General features: G+C 38.8%; 1 protein-coding gene across 1 annotated transcript; it reads right to left on the bottom strand.

Annotated features, from left to right (window-relative positions):
- Positions 1–3,205: 3,205 nt before the first annotated feature.
- On the bottom strand, positions 3,206–5,530 carry LOC114895471 (nucleolin-like). The gene is given in 1 exon segment (XM_029222917.1): positions 3,206–5,530. A coding segment is annotated over 1 exon segment (2,034 nt). The 3' UTR covers positions 3,206–3,496.
- Between the last annotated feature and the right edge of the window lie 16,553 nt (positions 5,531–22,083).

Raw genomic sequence — 22,083 nt, 5'->3', positions numbered from 1 at the left:
CAGTTTGCGGACAAAAATGCAGCTCTGGTTCAATTGTAACATTGCTGTTAATTTCACCATGTGATTCCCAAGATTTTCCAGATCCCAGGGGTCTGGCCAGGTCGCCAGAGCTCAAGAAATTCCAAGACCCACTCCCTTTCTTATTGTAAGCGCAGCTTGACTTGCTAACAGCAATTGTTAGGTGTGCAAGCAGGTGTGCAGGGTCACAGGTCCGTCAGAGGCTTGCTTCTGCCTCTGAAGCCTAAACAAGACTACTTTATTAATTTTCCCAAGAGTGAAACCAAAACCTCTAAACTGGAATTACTATGCAAATATGATATACTTCAAACAGATCTCAAATATTAATTTTACTAAACCATTATTTTTACTGAAGCAAAATTTTATATTTAACCTTCTAGAAAACCCATATGAACCAGAATTAAACATATTATCTGCATTTTACAGTTGAGAAAAATTGAGGCTTAGTTTCTATAGAGGGCAGCCTCTCCTCTAGCGCTCCTAGTTCCTCTAGGGCAAGTATTCACCTGTGAGTTACTGGTACCTGTAGAGGGCAGGCCATATAGTTGATGCTCAAAAAAGATTGTTGAACTGAAATAGAGGCTCATAATTTGTCCAAATATCGGCATGCCTGAGACTAGGACACAGTTCTCCTGGCTCCAGGTTTCCTTTGTTTATCTGCAACAAAAATGTATCTATAATTGCACACTCTGATCACATTACTATGATTATGTTTTTTTATCCTAAGGACCATACTTATCTTCCCCTTACTTTTAGATCAAATATGAGCAGCCCTTCTGCCTCCAAGAGCATTTGCACTTCTTCTCTGGCCCACTTATTTTGTTTGTTTTTTTTGTTTATTTGTTTGTTTGTTTTAACTCCACTCTCTTCAACCTAGCTAAATGAGACTTCTTATTAGGTTCTTTATCTTTTCTCATACCTTTACTTTCCTTTCTTCTTTATATGCATATGAACGAAATAAATGAGCTCACTATCCTGTTTCCTTTTCTTCCATCACACTAGTCCCTTCTCAACCCCACCTTCGGAGCCAGCGTTAGTCGCCTTAAAATTTCCAGGGTCCACTGAACAATGCTGGGCATTCCTGGTGTATTAAGATTCCCTTCCTCTTGAGTGATTCCCATCCATTCTCTGTGACTTGCCTGTGTCACATTCAGATTGTAAACCCAATGGACGAAGAACATAACTAATGCTGTGTTCACGAAATCCAGCAACAAAATGAATATTGCCGGTAGCAGCTACGACTATAACATTCAGAATTTTAATTAACTAGCAGACAATTGCATTAATATAGTTACTTTAAAACTCTCTTGGAACATATTTGACTCATTTTAGTCACTGCTGAAGTAATGAGCACAAGTGAAAAGCTGATGTAATGTTGATAGCCTCAGGAAAAGTTCTCTGGAACAATCTTCAGGGTGTTTTATACCTCAGAACACATAACCTCTTTCGTTGCTAAATCATATCTATTTCAGAAATGTTGCTATTAAGCAGTCAAAGCAGTATATTACATACATTCTCATGTTTTACAGACCATGTATTAATGGGCAAATATGCAGGTTGGTGTGTGGATAATTCAACACAGAAATCTTATAATTATTAGTGAGAATTACAGTCTTCCCTCTGTGTGACACTGAAAATCTGAATCTAAAAGCCTAATTATCACTTGCTGCCTTCTCTTTACATGAAATAATAAGACAATCAATCAAGACTCATAAACCTTTGATTTTTCACCTTGAAGGGCATGGGCAATGTCACAAGTGTCATTAACAGCTGGTGTTCTGTACCTAATGCTAATAGAAAACAGGAGGCTATTGGCAAATATGTCCTTGAATTACCTCTGAAAATGGAACTCTTCTCTTTTTGTATAGTAACACATCTCCATCTGAAAGATAATTTGCCTTGTATAATAAAAATTTATATAAAAGGCTCATTTCTGAAGATATTCCATGGACAATTCTTTTCTTTTTTTTTCTTTTTTCATTATTTTGCTTTTAATTATCAGAGTATACTTGCTTTACAATGTTGTTAATTTCTACTGTACAGCAAAGTGAATCAGCTATACATATACATACATTCCCTTTTTTTGGGGATTTCCTTCCCATTTAGGTCACCACAGAGCACTGAGTAGAGTTCCCTGAGCTACACAGTAGGCTCTCCAATGGTTCATTTTAGTTTTTAGGTTTGCCTGACCAGAGGATGTCCCTCTGCTGGCTTGATTTTTCTTCCCAGCAGCACCCAAACTTCCAATCTTCCACCCCTTCAAACCAGGTTATTTGTCTTGGTCTGCACCTTTAGTACTTACAACGGACTTGACTTGGTGAGCGGTGCATGATATGCACAAGGTTTAGATTCCCTCATCCTGCCAGCAACTCATAACCAGGACAAAACTAAGCTAATTCAAATCCTTTAGTTTGCCCTCTAGTCTACCAGTACCGTATTTTTGAGTTGGCACTTTCATTCTGTACCATCTTGCGCACCATTTTTCAACTAAGTATATCATGTTAATTGCTTGACCTAGGCCTCTCATGTGACCTTTTACTGGAAGTGGGGGGTGGGCAAGGGAATGCTTAACAAGCCAGAATGTCCACGTTCTCATCATAGTGCAAAACTAACGGCCTTTCTTGTTGGTTTAACCTGAGGGTGCTGGGGGAATTACAAAAGATACTAGGTCCATCGGCTAGACCGGTAGTTTCCTCTCCAGCCTCACAGTCCCAAAGCCTCCATTTTGGCCCATGCATCCAGCAGGAATTACACTCATCTGTCATCGCTCTCGCATGCATACCTAAACAAGGCCAGGCCAAAGTGCTCCTGACCCTCTTTCCAAAGCACTTTTTCAGGACACCTGACCCCTCAGGCCTGTTTCTAAGTGGGCTAAGGCCACAGTGGACTTCCAGTGAGCCTTTCACGTGACATACACAGGGCTGCAAAAACTTATGGCTGGGATACTTGAAACCAAAGCATAAGCATTTTCACAGGGGGTGGAGATCTGGAGTGGCAGAACTGATTTGCCATGCTCCACTCTCACTGATATTCCAGGAGAAACACTCTAGGACAGGAAGTACAAGTCTGGCACCAGAGTTTAGGACTTTTAATTTGTCCCAAATTTGCTAAAGCAAAAATCATGATAAAACATTCTGCTTTCCTTTATAACCCACCAACGCAAAAACGAAAACAAAAACAAAAAACTCCGTAGGAAAAAAATGGTTTTGTACATGGGAGGAAACAATATAAATTCAAAACTTACAGATAAGGGTTAGCTCTATCACTCATCTCTTTAAAAAGTTTATACGAATATCCAGTCAACACCAACAGGGTTATCTCCCTTGAAGTGTTATCTATACGGATTTCCAAGTAGACCACAGGGCTGTATACTGTCTTGGAATGTCCTCAGAAGGCTCCGTCATTGAGCAGGTAACAGAGTAAAAACCTCAGAGTCCTTTCTTTCAAATGTAAGAGGGGAAGACAGGGATAGAAGAAACTATTCAAACTTCGTCTTCTTTCCTTGTGGCTTGTGGTCTCCTCCTCCTCTGCCTCCTCAGAAGCCTCCTCACCCTCCAAAGCCTCCCCAGCCTCGGCCTCCAAATCCACCTCGGCCGCCACCTCGGCCTCCTCCTCGGCCACTGAAGCCACCTTCACCCTTAGGCTTGGCCCAGTCCAAAGTAACTTTGTTTCCATCGATCTCGCCATCTTCCATGGCCTCCTTGACAGCTTTGGCCTCTTCCTCGCTGTTGAAGTCTACAAAACCAAACCCCTTAGAGGATCCAGCCTCCCGGTCAGTGACTATCCTTGCACGAATAGAGCCGTCAAACGACTCCTTTACTGTCTCTTCTGTAGTATCCTCAGATAGACCTTTGACAAACAGAGTTTTGGATGGCTGGCTTCTTGCATTAGGTTGTCCCCTGGGTCCTTGCAACTCCAGCCTGATGGCTCTGCCCTCAATTTCCCTTTTATTACATGAATTTAAAGCTTCTTTAGCATCTTCAAATGATGCAAATTCTATAAATGCATACTCTTTAGATTTGCCATTTTGGTTCTGGGGCACTTTGATAAACGTTGCCTTCTCAAATACTTCCTGAAGAGTTTCTTCCATTGCACTATAGGAGAGGTTGCTTAAAACCAGGGTTTTTGATTCACCAGTCCAAGTGCTATTCTTTCCACCTCTATAGTCTTGACTTTGACCTTTCCCTCCAGTATAGTACAGGGAAATGGATCACCCATCTATCTCTGTTCCCTGCTTTTCTTCCAAGGTTTTCTCTGCATCAGCTTCTGTCCTAAATTCAATATAAGCAATCCCTTTACACTTTCCATCCTTGCTGACTAATCTGATCTCCACAGCATCTTCAAACACTTCTTTTAATTCTTCCTGAGTAACTTTATAAGGAGGATTTTTAGCCAAAAGTGTTCTCACATCTCGTTCTTTCTTACTGTCTTTCCCCTTTGGTTTTTCTAGTTTAATTTCATTGCCAAAAACTTTTAAACCAGTGAGTTCCAAGGCTTTTTCCAGGTCTTCAGCAGATTCAAAATCCACATAGCCAAACTTCCTAGACACACCAATTCTGACATCAACAACTGCAAGATCATTTTTTGCAAAAAGGTCACTGATACCCGTTTTCAATTCAGGAGCAGATTTACTGAAGTTCAGGTTTCCAACAAAGAGATTGAAAGATGTAGTCGGTTCTGTGGCTTCCACTTTCTGTTTCTTGGCTTCGGGAGCTGCTTTTTGTTTGGCCATTTCCTTCTTTTGCTTTCCAGGTGCTTCTTTGACAAGTTCTTCCTCCTCGTCCTCCTCCTCCTCGTCGTCGTCGTCCTCCTCCTCCTCGTCATCCTCCTCATCTTCATCTTCAGCAGTGCTCTTTGCCTTCACAGGAGCAGCTTTTGCTGGAGTTTTCTTTCCTTTGGCTGGTGCAGTCTCCATAGCTTCTTCTTCAGAGTCATCCTCATCCTCGTCATCCTCGTCATCCTCGTCATCCGAGGCAGGAGCAGCAGCTGCTTTCATCACCGTGGGCTCGAATTCATCCTCCTCCTCCTCTTCATCCTCCTCCTCCTACTCTTCACTGTCATCTTCATCTTCCTCATCACTGTCTTCCTTCTTGGCATTCTTGCCGTTCTTTGCTCCCTTGGCTGGAGCGGCTGCTCCCTTCTTACCAGGGGTTGCTACCAATGCTTTGCCTGGTGTGGCTCCCTTTTTGCCAGGTGTTGCTACCGCCTTGGCAGGTGTAATTGTCTTCTTGGCTGGTGTAGCGGCTGTCTTTTTGCCAGGGGTGACAACTGCTTTCTTTGCCGTTGTGGCAACTGCAACCTTTTTTGTTGGGGAAACCATCATCTTCTTTGCTGGAGTTGCGGTAGACTTTTTGCCTTTTTTCTGAGGAATAACAACCTCTTCTCCACTGCTACCATCCTCTTCATCTTCTGACATTTCCTCATCTTCACTGTCTTCTTCTACCTCCTTTGCGGTACGAGCCATTTTCTTGGGGTCACCTTGATTTTTACCGGCCTTTGCAAGCTTTACCATGATAGCGGCTTAGGACTGCGGAGTGTGTGGCGAGCGAGTGGCGCAGATGAGCCCAGAAGAAGCGAAGCAACGTCGATGGCGGCCGCTGATCGCAGAGCTCGTAAGCTTGGCTGCCAGCTAGAGCTCGCGACTCGACAATTCTTTTCTTAATTTTCTGTATCGTAATTAAAATCTATGACCTAAACCAATTTTTATAAATATGTAATAATGGAATAAACTCAGAGTATTTAAATTATTATTCTTATTGATACATTTTGAGTCATCCATTTCTATAAAGAAAATTCAAATGTATTTTAACTAAATTCTATAAAATTTTACTGCATTCTTGTGCTAAACACTGGGATTGTGAGGCAGGTGTGGAGGTCTTTGCCTTCTTGGAGGTCACAGTTGATGAAGGAAAACATTAAATAGGTAATCATGGGACTGCTGAATGCTACAACTGGGGAAAAACAGGCAACTATAGGAGCATATGAAAATATGATTTAACTTAAGCAGAAGAGCCATCACCTCATGACTTAGGAAATGGTCCATTGTGGCCAATAAACTTTTCCACTCACCAGAGTCAGAACTAACTCTTTCTACACAAACCAATTCAGCAGGGCAAGGGCCAACCTAGTTAGCTCTATTGGTAATAGTCTGGAGCTATTGAAGTAGAAATTTTAGTTCCATTTTAGATCACTTGGCTTCCCGCAAGAGGACACTCTCCTCTCTCCCCACCCTACCCTGGCTAGTTGCCCCAGTCTCCAGCAAAATGTGTAAAATGGAAACTGCGTATAAGTATATGAATGAGTCGGCATAAACTCTCCTTCACTGGCAAGTCTAAGGAAAAGGTCCTGCTGATTGGGTCAGCAGCTGCATTTGCATGTGACTATGAAACCTATTATTACTCAGACAATACTTGGAAACATCCTTGAATGTAAATAAGAAGTTGAGATAGTGCCAGTTGTTTATTAAAATGCTTTTTAAATATTTGGAGTAAAGAAGAAGTGATATTTCATGGAGTCTAGAGCCAGAATTATGTATATTAAAAGCCATATTAAACTTTTCAAAACTATTCTGCTAAGCAAGAAAATGAAGGTAGACAGGTTTTAATAAAAGCTTTTAGAATGGGCAATCAGAGTATTCCTTACACATGGCAATCAAAAATATCTGTAGATTGAATGAATTACTGCAAAGCTGAATCAGTGGGCTTGGGTTCTTGCCGTGTAAAACACCTTATGAAGAACCTAGTTTGCCTTATAGCAGGATACACAAGATCTAATTGCATGGACAAGCATTTTTCTCCATTTTACTCTTGATGCCCGCTTTTCAGTGGTCATTTCAGCATTAACTTCCTCTCAAGGAGAAAGTGATAATATAACAGGATCCTTTCCAGATCATGTTCCCAGACTTTGTTAAGATTATTGGCTTGAAGGAAAGCACACAGCAGCCCTGACTGTAAGTCCCCTGGGCATGAAGTAGCAGCTCTCTGCTGACATGCTGCAGCATGAGGGTAAGAAGAAGCAGAGTATTAAAGGAAGAAGAAGCTGCTTATTCCAAACTGATAATGATCAAGACCCTCTAATACATAAACAGTAAGACACGGATCACAGGCTTGATCGTGTCCTAGATAAAATCCCTAAAAATAAGAGCCTAAATGTCCACCTTATGTCTGGCATTCTGTGTGTCCCTTCAGGGTACATCTTTGTCTGTGGTTTACCTATTTTGGACATATGAATGTCTTGACAGCTGGCAAAAAGCTAGTATTGGGATCAAAACGTTCAAACTGAGAGCAAGAGAATATTTTCAAATGAGTGCTAGATAGTTTCATTCCTCAATCCCTTGTTAGGTCTGTGCCCCTTAGCAGCAGAAAGTGACCAGAGCCGTCATTGCCCCTCTTTCCCCAAGACTGAGAAATGATCAAAAAATGGGGGAACTGAAACAGTGAGCAATCAGTCAAATCCATTTCACCTGCATTCACTAATTAAGGTCATCTACAGAAGACTTGCTTGTCCTCCAAGCAGCACCTAAACAATAAGATGTTGCCCCAGTTGTTTTCCAGGAACTGGGGTCAGCTGTGTCTAGTTTGAGCTTAGCTATTAAGACAGGTTAGGACCACTGGCCCTACAAATGGGCATAAGCAAGGGTCTGCTTGGTGATCTTTTGACGTCAGAGGGCATAAAACTCCACCCTCAGGTCATGCTAAGCAACTCCACTTTTAAATGTGCAAAGGACTGTAGCTTAGTTACCTCTGCACAGAACTGCGGTTACTGCACCTTTTTCTAATCACCTTTAGCCACGCTCGCTCCCCATTCCTCAGACGGCCCTACTTATTTACTCTTTATTCCACAAATACCCTAGCCCTCTGCCCTTGGGAAGGCATATCTGAGATTTGTTCTTCTCTCCTCACTTTGCTGCCTTGCGAATAAACCCTCTCTTTTTTTTTTTCTTTTTTTTTTTAACATCTTTATTGGAGTATAATTGCTTTACAATGGTGTGTTAGTTTCTGCATATGCATGTATCCCCATATCTCTTCCCTCTTGGGTCTCCCGCCCTCCCACCCTCCCTATCCCACCCCTCTAGGTGATCACAAAGCACCGAGATGATCTCCCTGTGCTATGCGACTGCTTTCCGTTAGCTATTTTACATTTCGTAGTATATATAAGTCCATGTCATTCTCTCACTTCATCCCAGCTTACCCTTCACCCTCCCCATGTTCTCAAGTCCATTCTCTGGTAGGTCTGTGTCTTTATTCCTGTCCTGCCCCTAGGCTCTTCATAACCACTTTTTGTTTGTTTGTTTTAGATTCCATATATATGTGTTAGCATACAGTATTTGTTTTTCTATTTCTGACTTATTTCACTCTGTATGACAGACTCTATCTAGGTCCATCCACCTCACTACAAATAACTCAGTTTCACTTCTTTTTATGGCTGAGTAATATTCCATTGTATATATGTGCCACATCTTCTTTGTCCAATCATCTGTTGATGGACACATAGGTTGATTCCATGTCCTAGCTATTGTAAATAGAGCGCAATGAACATTTTGGTACATGACAGTTTTTGAATTATGGTTTTTCTCAGGGTATATGCTCAGTAATGGGATTGCTGGGTCATATGGTAGTTCCATTTTTAGTTTTTTAAGGAACCTCCATACTGTTCTCCATAGTGGCTGTATCAATTTACATTCTCACAAACAGTGCAAGAGGGTTCCCTCTTCTCCACACCCTATCCAGCATTTATTGTTTGTAGACATTTTGATGATGGCTGTTCTGACTGGTGTGAGGTGATACCTCACTGTAGTTTTGACTTGCATTTCTCTAATGCTTAGTGATGTTGAGCATTCTTTCATGTGTTTGTTGGCAGTCTGTATATCTTCTTTGGAGAAATGTCTATTTAGGTCTTCTGCCCATTTTTGGATTGGGCTGTTTGATTTTTGATATTGAGCTGCAAGAGCTGCTTCTAAATTTTGGAGATTAATCCTTTGTCAGTTGCTTCACTTGCAAATATTTTCTCCCATTCTGAGGGTTGTCTTTTCATCTGGTTTATAGTTTCCTTTGCTATGCAAAAATTTTAAGTTTAATTAGGTCTCATTTGTTTCTTCTTGTTTTTATTCCCTTTTCTCTAGGAGGTGGGTCAATAAGGATCTTGCTGTGATTTATGTCATAGAGTGTTCTACCTATGTTTTCCTCTAAGAGTTTGATAGTGTCTGGCCTTACATTTAGGTCTTTAGTCCATATTGAGTTTATTTTTCTGTATGGTGTTACGGAGTGTTCTAATTTCATTAATTTACATATAGCTGTCCAGTTTTCCTAGCACCATTTATTGAAGAGGCTGTCTTTTCTCCATTGTATATTCTTGCCTCCTTTATCAAAGATAAGGTGACCATATGTGCGTGGGTTTATCTCTGGGCTTTCTATCCTGTTCCATTAATCTATATTTCTGTTTTTGTGCCAGTACCAAACTTTCTTGATTACTGTCGCTTTCTAGTATAGTCTGAAGTCAGGGAGCATGATTCCTCCAGCTCCGTTTTTCTTTCTCAAGATTGCTTTGGCTATTCGGGGTCTTTTCTGTTTCCATACAAATTGTAAAATGTTTTGTTCTAGTTCTGTGAAAAATGACAGTGGTAGTTTGATAGGGATTGCACTGAATCTGTAGATTGCTTTAGGTAGTATAGTCATTTTCACAATGTTGATTCTTCCAATCCAAGAATATGGTATATCTCTCCCTCTGTTTGTATCATCTTTAATTTCTTTCATCAGTATATTATAGTTTTCTGCATAAAGGCCTTTGTCTCCTTAGGTAGGTTTATTCCTAGGTATTTTATTCTTTTTGTTGCAGTGGTAAATGGGAGTGTTTCCTTAATTTTTCTTTCAGGTATTTCATCATTAGTGTATAGGAATGCAAGAGATTTCTGTGCATTAATTTTGTATCCTGCTACTTTACCAAGTTCATTGATTAGCTCTAGTTGTTTTCTGGTAGCATCTTTAAGATTCTCTATGTATAGTATCATGTCATCTGCAAACAGTGACAGCTTTACTTCTTCTTTTCTGATTTGGATTCCTTTTATTTCTTTTTCTTCTCTGATTGTTGTGGCTAAAACTTCCAAAACAATGTTGAATAATAGTGGTGAGAGTGGGCAACTTTGTCTTGTTCCTGATCTTAGTGGAAATGGTTTCAGTTTTTCACCATTGAGAACAATGTTGGCTGTGGGTTTGTCATATATGTCATATATGTGGGCCTTTATTATGTTGAGGTAAGTTCTCTCTATGCCTACTTTCTGGAGAGTTTTTATCATAAATGGGTGTTGTATTTTGTCAAAAGCTTTTTCTGCATCTATTGAGATGATCATATGGTTTTTTGTCTTCAATTTGTTATTATGGTGTATCACATTGATTGATTTGCAAATATTGAAGAATCCTTGCATCCCTGGGAGAAACCCCACTTGATCATGGTGTATGATCCTTTTAATGTGCTGTTGGATTCTGTTTGCTAGTATTTTGTTGAGGATTTTTGCATCTATGTTCATCAGTGATATTGGTCTGTAGTTTTCCTTCTTTGTGACATCTTTGTCTGGTTTTGGTATCAGGGTGATGGTGGCCTTGTAGAATGAGTTTGGGAGTGTTCCTCTCTCTGCTAAATTTTGGAAGAGTTTGAGAAGGATAGGTGTTAGCTCTTCTCTAAATGTTTGATAGAATTCGCCTGTGAAGCCATCCAGACCTTCGCTTTTGTTTGTTGGAAGATTTTTAATTGCAGTTTCAATTTCAGTGCTTGTGATTGGTCAGTTCATAGTTTCTGTTTCCTCCTGGTTCAGTCTCAGAAGGTTGTACTTTTCTAAGTATTTGTCCGTTTCTTCCAGGTTGTCCATTTTATTGGCATAGAGTTGCTTGTAGTAATCTCTCATGATCCTTTGTATTTCTGCAGTGTCAGTTGTTACTTCTACTTTTTCATTTCTAATTCTATTGATTTGAGTCTTCTCTCTTTTTTTCTTGATGAGTCTGGCTATTGGTTTATCAATTTTGTTTATCTTCTTGAAGACCAGCTTTTAGTTTTATTGATCTTTGCTGTTGTTTTCCTCATTTCTTTTTCATTTATTTCTGCTCTGATCTTTATGATTTCTTTCCTTCTGCTAACTTTGGGGTTTTTGGTTCTTCTTTCTCTAATTGCTTTAGGTGTAAGTTTAGGTTTATTTGAGATGTTTCTTGTTTCTTAAGGTAGGATTGTATTGCTAGAAACTTCCCTCCTGGAACTGCTTTTGCTGCATCCCATAGGTTTTGGGTGGTCGTGTTTTCATTGTCATTTGTTTCTAGGTTTTTTTTTTTTTTTTCTTTTTGCGGTACGTGGGCCTCTCACTGTTGTGGCCTCTCCCATTGCAGAGCACAGGCTCTGGACGTGCAGGCTCAGCAGCCATGGCTCACGGGCCTAGCTGCTCCGCAACATGTGGGAATCTTCCCGGACCGGGACACGAACCCTTGTCCCCTGTATTGGTAGACGGACTCTCAACCACTGCGCCACCAGGGAAGCTCTGCTTCTAGGTATTTTCTGATTTCCTCTTTGATTTCTTCAATGATCTCTTGGTTATTAAGTAGTGTATTCTTTAGCCTCCATGTGTTTGTATTTTTTGCAGATTTTTTCCTGCAATTGATATCTACTCTCATAGTGTTGTGGTCGGAAAAGATACTTGATACGATTTCAATTTTCTTTCAGTCTTGTTTAATGTGTCATTTAAAGCTTGTGTTTCTTTATTTATTTTCATTTTGGATGATCTGTCCATTGGTGAAAGTGGGGTGTTAAAGTCCCCTACTATGATTGTGTTACTGTCGATTTCCCCTTTTATGGCTGTTAGCATTTGCCTTGTGTATTGAGGGGCTCCTATGTTGGGTGTATAAATATTTACAGTTGTTATACCTTCTTCTTGGATCGATCCCTTCACCATGATATAGTATCCTTCTTTGTCTCTTGTACTAGTTTTTATTTTAAAGTCTATTTTGCCTGATATGGGAATTGCTACTCCAGCTTTCTTTTGATTTCCATTTGCATGTAATATCTTTTTCCATCCCCTCACTTTCAGTCTGTATGTGTCCCTAGGTCTGAAGTGGGTCTCTTGTAGACAGCATACATATGGGTCTTGTTTTTGTATCCATTCAGTCAGTCTACGTCTTTTGGTGAGAGCATTTAAACCATTTACCTTTAAGGTAATTATCGATATGTATGTTCCTATTACCATTTTCTTAATTGTTTTGGGTTTGTTATTTTATGTCTTTTCCTTCTCTTGTGTTTCCTGCCTAGAGAAGTTCCTTTAGCATTTGTTGTAAAGCTGGTTTGATGCGGCTGAATTCTCTAAGGTTTTGCCTTTCTGTAAAGGTTTTAATTTCTCTGTCGAATCTGAATGAGATCCTTGCTGGGTAGGGTAATCTTGGTTGTAGGTTTTTCCCATTCATCACTTTAAATATGTCCTGACAATCCTTTCTGGCTTGCAGCATTTATGCTGAAAGATCAGCTGTTAACCTTATGTGGATTCACTTGTATGTTACTTGTTGTTTTTCCCTTGCTGCTTTTAATATTTGTTCTTTGTATTTTATTTTTGATAGTTTGATTAATATGTTTCTTGGTGTGTTTCTCCTTGGATTTATCCTGTGTGGGACTCTCTGTGCTTCCTGGACTAGATTAACTATTTCCTTTCCCATATTAGGGAAGTTTTCAACTATAATCTCTTCAAATATTTTCTCAGCCCCTTTCTTTTTCTCTTCTTCTGGGAACCCTATAATTTGAATGTAGGTGCATTTAATGTGGTCCCAGAGTTCTCTGAGACTGTCCTCAATTATTTTCATTCTTTTTTCTATATTCTGCTCTGTGGTAGTTATTTCCACTATTTTATCTTCCAGGTCTCTTATTCGTTTTTCTGCCTCAGTTATTCTGCTATTGATTCCTTCTAGAGAATTTTTAATTTCATTTATTGTGCTGTTCATCATTGTTTGTTTGCTCTTTAGTTCTTCTAGTTCCTTGTTAAACATTTCTTGTATTTTCTGCATTGTATTTCCAAGATTTTGGATCATATTTACTATCATTATTCTGAATTCTTTTTCAGGTAGACTGCCTATTTCCTCTTCACTTGTTAGGTCTGGTGGGTATTTACCTTGCCCCTTCATCTGCTGTGTGTTTCTCTGTCTTCTCATTTTGCTTCACTTACTGTGTTTGGGGTCTCCTTTTCACAGGCTGCAGTTTTGTAGTTCTTGTTGTTTTCGGTGTCTGCCCCCCAGTGGCTATGGTTGGTTCAGTGTGTTGTGTAAGCTTCCTGGTGGAGAGACTAGTGCCTGTGTTCTGGTGGATGAGGCTGGATCTTGTCTTTCTGGTGGGCAGGACCATGTCTGGTGTGTTTTGGGATGTCTGTGACCTTATGTTCATTTTAGGCAGCCTTTCTGCTAGTGAGTGGGGTTGTGTTCCTGTCTTGCTAGTTGTTTGGCATCGGGTGCCCAGCACTGTAGCTTGCTGGTCATTGAGTGGAGCTGGGTCTTGGAATTCAGATGGAGATCTCTGGGAGATTTTCATCATTTGATATTGCCTGGAGCTGGGAGGTCTCTGGTGGACTAATGTCCTGAACTTGGCTCTCCCACCTCAGAGGCACAGGCTTGACACCTGGCCGGAGCACCAAGACCCTGTCATCCACACAGCAACTCGACTCACTCTCCAGTTCTAAACCCTCTCTTTCTTGCAAACATCAGCATCTCAGCATTTCGGCTTCATGCACATCTGGTTAAACAAACCTGGTTTGGTAACAATTTCTATTATGACACTTCTCTCTCCTTCATGAACAATAACCCTTAGGGAAACTTGGGATTTTCTTCTGCCAGACGAGCTCAGCCAGGGCCTTTTAATCCATCTAATAGCCTTGATTTTCAAAGGAGGAAGAATTGTGTTCTCAATCTTTTGCCAGGGGTTATAACTCAGGAGAAGAGTATTTGACTGCAATCTTTATCTTCCTGGAAGACTAAATAGCCCCTTATTCAAATGCCCCACTACTCCTGGAACTGCATTCTACTTTCACAAACTAAAGAATAGTTAGGAATTCTATGACAAACAAAGAATATTGCCCTGTTACACACCTCCCCTGGAATATTGGATATTTGTTTGGTGTGTTTTGTTCTTATAGAATCATAGCTAAAAGCATTTCAAATAAATATTCCCAAAACAAAGCCAATCTGCTTCAATGTGACTTGTAATCTCCTCTGGTAAGCAAAGCAGTCACTCATAACTTTTATACTGCAAATTTTCTTGGAAAACAATATAAAAAAGCCACCTCCCCCACCCCAGTTTTGTTCTGCTTGCTGGGTATTCCAATGTACAGGGTGACATTTAAAAACCTCCTGATTAATTGTACATGTCAAACCGAATCCACTTAATTTCTTATTTTGTCTTTACCTAGAGTACGAATCTACAGGAAACTGTGTCCCTTTCCTTCCTTCATCTCCTTTTCTTTGTGTATGAGTCTTCTCAGGCTGCCATAATAAAATACCACAGACTGGGTGACTTAGAAATTTATTTTTCATGGTTGTGGAGGCTGGAAGTCCCAGATCAAGTCCAGCAGGGTTTGGTTTCTGGTGGGAAATCTCTTCCCAGCTTATGGTCGGCCACCTCCTCACTATGGCCTCACATGGCCTTTCCTCTCAGCACATACAGAAAGAGAGACATCACTCTCTCTTCCTCTTCTTATGAGGCCGCCAATCCTATGGAATTAGGGCCCCACACTTCTGGCCTCATTTAACCTCAGTTACCTCATAAAGGCCCTATTTCTCAGTATAGTCACATTGGGGGACTTCAACATATGAATTTTGGAGGGACACAGTGCAGTCCATAGCACCTTCCTTATGTCTTCACTATCCCCCGAATTCAATGTTTCATTCCTGTGACTGTTGATAAACTTTTCATAACAATACACTTATTCAATATCTAAATGCTAGGAGGTAAGAATGATGACAGACTAGGACATGATATTACTGTCATTAACAAATTGCAATCACCTCAAGGATGTTACTTCTTTCTTACCAGAAAGAACACAAATAAACTAATATCAGCCTAAGAACATGCTCCCTCTCCTGCATTTATTCTTATTAAACCAAAGAAGTTAAAGTCAGAAAAAAAATAAGGTCAAAATAAAGGAGAAGCTGCAGGCACATTACTGGTATCTAAACTTCCAGTTGATGAGCAAAACCACAGCCAGAGAACTGCCTGTAACCTCTGGCTCAAGCAGAATTGATCAATAAGCAGATGAGTACATTTTTCTATTTTCATTTCAAGAAATGTTTTTTCCTAGGGTCATAAGAAATTTAATTTTAAATATTCAGTATAATGGTAGATTGCTATTAACTAATATAGTCTCATCAATAAATACAATTATGCTTTGATTAATTTATTATCTATTTTTCTAAAAAATTAGAAAATTGATTATTACCAAACAAACTTTACAGAAAAGAAAAACACAACATTATCATTGGGAAAATTCACAAGAGCCACGTTACATAAGTTTTACTTCCTGAGATTTGTCCTGACAATAAATTCTAGTTAGCAGCAAACTTCTTTCTAAATAATATCATTTAATGAAGTTCAAAGAGCAGAAAATTAAATTACATCAAATAAGCTTTCAATAGTAAGACAAAGCTTATTTTATAAGTTCTTCATCTAAAAACATATCTATAATGCATATGAGAGCTTGGTTATATTGCCAACCTGGGACTTTAAACAGGAGTATCTGCCTGCATGACACTATAATTAAAACTTTTCTATAGTCCAAATTGCTTATTGGAGGTCTCCAGCAGAACTAAGTAACATCTTCTTCGGGCTAAAGACTATATTCATAAATGTCAATGTGTAGCCATTTTTTCTATTGACTCTCTCTTGACCTCAGGCTGTGGATAAATAAATGTAACCTCACTGTATCATGAAGTAACTGCTATTTGTTGAATACTATATACATACATACAGGTATAAATGTACACTATGTATATTTACCCATATATATATATATATACACATAGATATATACAGATGTATTAATATATATGTATACATACATATAATTTAATTTTCTCAACAGCTCTGTTGTGTAGGAATCAACCATTATCTTAATTATTGGTCGGGGAAACTGACACTTAGGCAGTAAATGGTGGATCTGAGCCCCAAATCTGGTTAGGTTATCTTCAAAATTTGGACTTCCCCATTTTCCTTTAGTGCTTTTCACTCTGCTTGTTATAAGTTTGACAATGTTCTAGGGTCTGTGGAGGGTTTAAAAGAAGGATAAAAATTTTCAATATCTTGAACAAATTTTAAACTTTGTTTTGATAGCAAGATAAATCTTATGAAACTATAATAAAGAATTACAATATCTGAAAGCTTTTGGATGCTTTATGTCAGGCACTGTCCTAAACTCTTTTTTGTTTGTTTGTTTGTTTGTTTATACTGCAGGCTCTTATTAGTCATCAATTTTATAAACATCAGTGTATACATGTCAATCACAATCACCCAATTCAGCACACCACCATCCCCATGCCACAGCGGTTTTCCCCCCTTGGTATCCATACGTTTGTTCTCTACATCTGTGTCTCAACTTCTGCCCTGCAAACCGGTTCATCTGTACCATTTTTCTAGGTTCCACATACATCCATTAATATACGATATTTGTTTTTCTCTTTCTGACTTACTTCACTCTGTATGACAGTCTCTAGATCCATCCATGTCTCAACAAATGATTCAATTTCGATCCTTTTTATGGCTGAGTAATATTCCACTGTACATATTTACCACATCTTCTTTATCCATTCATCTGTTGATGGGCATTTAGGTTGCTTCCGTGACTTGGTTATTGTAAACAGTGCTGCAATCAACATTGGTGTGCATGTGTCTTTTGAATTATGGTTTTTTCTGGGTATATTCTCAGTAGTGGGATTGCTGTATCATATGGTAATCCTCTTTTTAGATTTTTAAGGAACCTCCATACTGTTCTCCATAGTGGTTGTATCAATTTACTTTCCCACCAACAGTACAAGAGGGTTCCCTTTTCTCCACACCCTCTCCAGCATTTGTTGTTTGTACATTTTCTGATGATGTGCATTCTAACTGGTGTGAGGTGATACCTCATTGTAGGTTTGATTTACAATTCTCTAATAATTAGTGGTGTTCAGCAGCTTTTCATGTGTTTGTTGGCAATCTGTATGTCCTCTTTGGAGAAATGCCTATTTAGGTCTTCTGCCCATTTTTGTATTGTGCTGTTTGTTTCTTTAATATTGAGCTGCATGAGCTGTTTATATATTTTGGAGATTAATCCTTGGTATGTTGATTCGTTTGCAAATATTTTCTCCCATTCTGAGGGTTGTCTTTTCGTCTTGTTTATGGTTTCCCTTGCTGTGCAAAAGATTTGAAGTTTCGTTTGGTCCCATTTGTTTATTTTTGCTTTTATTTCCATTACTCTAGGAGGTGGATCCAAAAAGATCTTGCTGTGATTTATGTCAAAGAGTGTTCTTCTTATGTTTTCCTCTAAGAGTTTTATAGTATCTGGTCTTACATTTTGGTCTCGAATCCATTTTGAGTTTATTTTTGTGTATGGTGTTAGGGAGTATTCTAATTTCATTCTTTTACATGTAGCTGTCCAGTTTTCCCAGCACCATTTATTGAAGAGACTGTCTTTTCTCCATTGCATATCTTTGCCTTCTTTGTCATAGATTAGTTGACCATAGGTGTGTGAGTTTATCTCTGGGCTTTCTATCTTGTTCCATTGATCTATGTTTCTGTTTTTGTGCCAGTACTATATTGTCTTGATTACTGTAGCTTTGTAGTATAGCCTGACGCCAGGGAGTCTGATTCCTCCAGCTCTGTTTTTTTCCCTCAAGACTGCTTTGGCTATTCGGGGTCTTTTGTGTCTCCATACAAATTTTAAGATGATTTGTTCTAGTTCCATAAAAAATGCCATTGGTAATTTGATAGGGATTGCATTGAATCTGTAGATTGGTTTGGGTAGTATAGTCATTTTCACAATATTGATTCTTCCAATCAAAGAACATGATATATCTCTCCATCTGTTGGTATCATCTTTAATTTCCTTCATCAGTGTCTTATAGTTTTCTGCATACAGGTCTTTTGTCTGCCTATGTAAGTTTAATCCTAGATATTTTATTCTTTTTGTTGCAATGGTAAATAGGAGTGTTTCCATAATTTCTCTTTCAGATGTTTCATCATTAGTATATAGGAATGCAAGAGATTTCAGTGCATTAATTTTGTATCCTGTAACTTTACCAAATTCATTGATTAGCTCTAGTAGTTATCTGGTAGCATTTTTAGGATTCTCTATGTATAGTATCATGTCATCTGCAAATAGTGACAGTTTTACTTCTTCTTTTCCAATTTGTATTCCTTTTATTTCTTTTTCTTCTCTGATTGCCATGGCTAGGACTTCTAAAACTATGTTGAATAATAGTGGTGAGAGTGGACATCCTTGTCTCATTCCTGATCTTACAGGAAATGTTTTCAGTTTTTCACCACTGAGAATGATGTTTTCTGTGGGTTTGTCGTATATGGCCTTTATTATGTTGAGGTGGGTTCCCTCTATGCCCACCCTCTGGAGAGTTTTTATCATAAATGGGTGTTGATTTTGTCAAAAGCTTTTTCTGCATCTATTGAGATGATCATATGGTTTTTATCCTTCAATTTGTTAATATGGTGTATCACATTGATTGATTTGCAAATATTAAAGAATCCTTGCATCCCTGGGATAAATCCCACTTGATCATGGTGTATGATCCTTTTAATGTATTGTTGGATTCTGTTTCCTAGTATTTTGTTGAGGATTTTTGCATGTATATTCATCAGTGATATTGGTCTGTAATTTTCTTTGTTTGTAGTATCTTTGTCTGGTTTTGGTATCAGGGTGATGGTGTCCTCAGAGGACGAGTTTGGGAGTGTTCCTTCCTCTGCAATTTTTTGGAAGAGTTTGAGAAGGATGGGTGTTAACTCTTCTCTAAATGTTTGATAGAATTCACCTGTGAAGCCATCTGGTCCAGCACTTTTGTTTGTTGGAAGATTTTTAATCACAGTTTCAATTTCATTACTTGTGATTGGTCTGTTCATATTTTCTGTTTCTTCCTGGTTCAGTCTTAAAAGGTTATACCTTTCTAAGAAGTGGTCCATTTTTTCCAGGTTGTCCATTTTATTGGCACAGAGTTGCTTGTAGTAGTCTCTTAGGATGCACTGTATTTCTGCAGTGTCTGTTGTAACTTCTCCTATTTCATTTCTAATTTTATTGACTTGCATCCTCTCCCTCTTTTTCTTGATGAGTCTGGCTAATGGTTTATCAATTTCGTTTATCCTCTCAAAGAACCAGCTTTTAGTTTTATTTATCTTTGCTATTATTTCCTTCATTTCAGTAACGTTGTTACTGTTTTCTTTTTTTCTATTTCATTTATTTCTGCTCTGATCTTTATTATTTCTTTCTTTCTGCTAACTTTGGGTTTTGTTTGTTCTTCTTTCTCTAGCTCCTTTAGGTGTACAGTTAGATTGTTTATTTACGATTTTTCTTGTTTCTTGAGGTAGGCTTGTAATGCTATAAACTTCCCTCTTAGAATGGCTTTTGCTGCATCCCATAGATTTTGGACTGTCGTGTTTTCATTGTCATTTGTCTCTAGGTATTTTTTTGATTTCCTCTTTGATTTCTTCAGTGATCTCTTGGTTATTTAGTAACGTATTGTTTAGCCTCCATGTGTTTGAGTTTTTTACATTTTTTCCCTGTAATTCATTTCTAATCTCATAGCATTGTGGTCAGAAAAGATGCTTGATGTGACTTCAGTTTTCTTAAATTTACTGAGGCTTGATTTGTGACCCAAGATGTGATCTATCCCGGAGAATGTTCCATGTGCACTTCAGAAGTGTAATCTGCTGTTTTTGGATGGAATGTCCTATAAATATCAATTAAATCTATGTGGTCTATTTGCTTTTTTTTTTTTTTTTTCCGTATGCGGGTCCCTCACTGTTGTGGCCTCTCCCATTGCAGAGCACAGGCTCCGGATGTGCAGGCTCAGCAGCCATGGCTCACGGACCCAGCCACTCCACAGCATGTGGGATCTTCCCGGACTGGAGCACGAACCCATGTTCCCTCCATCGGCAGGAGGACTCTCAACCACTGCACCACCAGGGAAGCCCTATGTGGTGTATTGTGTCATTTAAAGCTTCTGTTTCCTTATTCATTTTCTGTTTGGATGATCTGTCCATTGGCGTAAGTGAGGTGTTAAAGTCCCCTACTATTATTGTGTTACTGTTAATTTCCTCTTTTATAGCTGTTAGCAGTTGCCTTATGTATTGAGGTGCTCCTATGTTGGGTGCATATATATTTATAATTGTTATATCTTCTTCTTGGATTGATCCCTTGATCATTATGTAGTGTCCTTCCTTGTCTCTTGTAGCATTCTTTATTTTAAAGTCTATTTTATCTGATATGAGTATAGCTATTCCAGCTTTCTTTTGATTTCCATTTGCATAGAATATCTTTTTCCATCCCCTCACTTTCAGTCTGTATGTGTCCCTAGGTCTGAAGTGTTTCTCTTGTAGGCAGCATATATATGGGTCTTGTTTTTGTATCCATTCAGCAAGCCTGTGTCTTTTGGTTGGAGCATTTAATCCATTCCCGTTTAAGGTAATTATCAATATGTATGCTCCTATGACTATTTTCTTAATTGTTTTGGGTTTGTTTTTGTAGGTCCTTTTCTTCTCTTGTGTTTCCCACTTAGAGAAGTTCCTTTAGCATTTGTTGTAGAGCTGGTTTGGTGGTGCTAAATTCTCTTAGCTTTTGCTTTTCTGTAAAGCTTTTGATTTCTCCATCAAATCTGAATAAGATCCATGCTGGGTAGAGTAATCTTGGTTGTAGGTTCTTCCCTTTCATCACTTTAAGTATATTATGCCACTCCCTTCTGGCTCATAGAGTTTCTGCTGAGAAATCAGCTGTTAACCTTATGGGAGTTCCCTTGTATGTTATTTTTCATTTTTCCCTCGCTGCTTTCAATAATTTTTCTTTGTGTTTAATTATTGCCAATTTGATTACTAAGTGTGTCAGCGTGTTTCTCCTTGGGTTTATCCTGTATGGGACTTGCTGCACTTCCTGGATTTGGGTGGCTATTTCCTTTCCCATGTTAGGAAATTTTCAACTATAATCTCTTCAAACATTTTCTCTGGTCCGTTCTCTCTCTCTTCTCCTTCTGGGACCCCTATAATGTGAATGCTGTTGTGTTTAATGTTGTCCCAGAGGTCTCTTAGGCTGTCTTCATTTCTTTTCATTCTTTATTCTTTAGTCTGTTCTGTAGCAGTGAATTACACTATTCTGTCTTCCAGGTCACTTATCCGTTCTTCTGCCTCAGTTATTCTGCTATTGATTCCTTCTAGTGTAGTTTTCATTTTAGTTATTGTATCATTCATCTCTGTTTGTTCTTTGATTTTTCTAGGTCTTTGCTAAACATTTCCTGCATCTTCTCGATCTTTGCATCCATTCTTTTTCTGAGGTCCTGGATCATCCTCATTATCATTATTCTGAATTCTCTTTCTGGAAGGTTGCCTGTCTCCATTTCATTTAGTTGTTTTGGGGGGGGTTTATCTTGTTCCTCCATCTGGTATATAACTGTCTGCCTTTTCATCTTGTCTATCTTTCTGTGAATGTGTTTTTTGTTCCACACGCTGCAGTATTGTAGTTCTTCTTGCTTCTGCTGTCTGGCCTCTGGTGGATGAGGCTCTGTCTTAAACTCTTGATGTGTAAGTATTCACTTAATACTTACAACAACCAATGGAGTGGTAGTAATAATTCACATTTTAAAGATGAATGTTAAACAGTTATTAAGTGGCCAAGCTGGGATTTGAACCCAAGCAGTCGGATTCCAAAGCCCATGAATCTGGAAAAAGAAGATCCAGTGAATCAGAAAAGTATTCTCTGCCCAGCACAAGAGCACTTGATTATGATAAGAATTAAGTCCCCCACTACCCATTCCTTCAGCATTGGGGGGAACTGGTGATATAGGCATATCTGGGGAGTTTCAGCAGAGAAAATAA

The sequence above is a fragment of the Monodon monoceros genome, unplaced genomic scaffold, assembly GCF_005190385.1.
Source record: "Monodon monoceros isolate NGI ecotype Baffin Bay Population unplaced genomic scaffold, NGI_Narwhal_1 Super_Scaffold_14, whole genome shotgun sequence".
NCBI classification, from domain to species: Eukaryota; Metazoa; Chordata; class Mammalia; order Artiodactyla; family Monodontidae; genus Monodon; species Monodon monoceros.
Note: the sequence above shows the minus strand (reverse complement) of the source record. Positions and strands in the feature narration are given on the sequence as shown.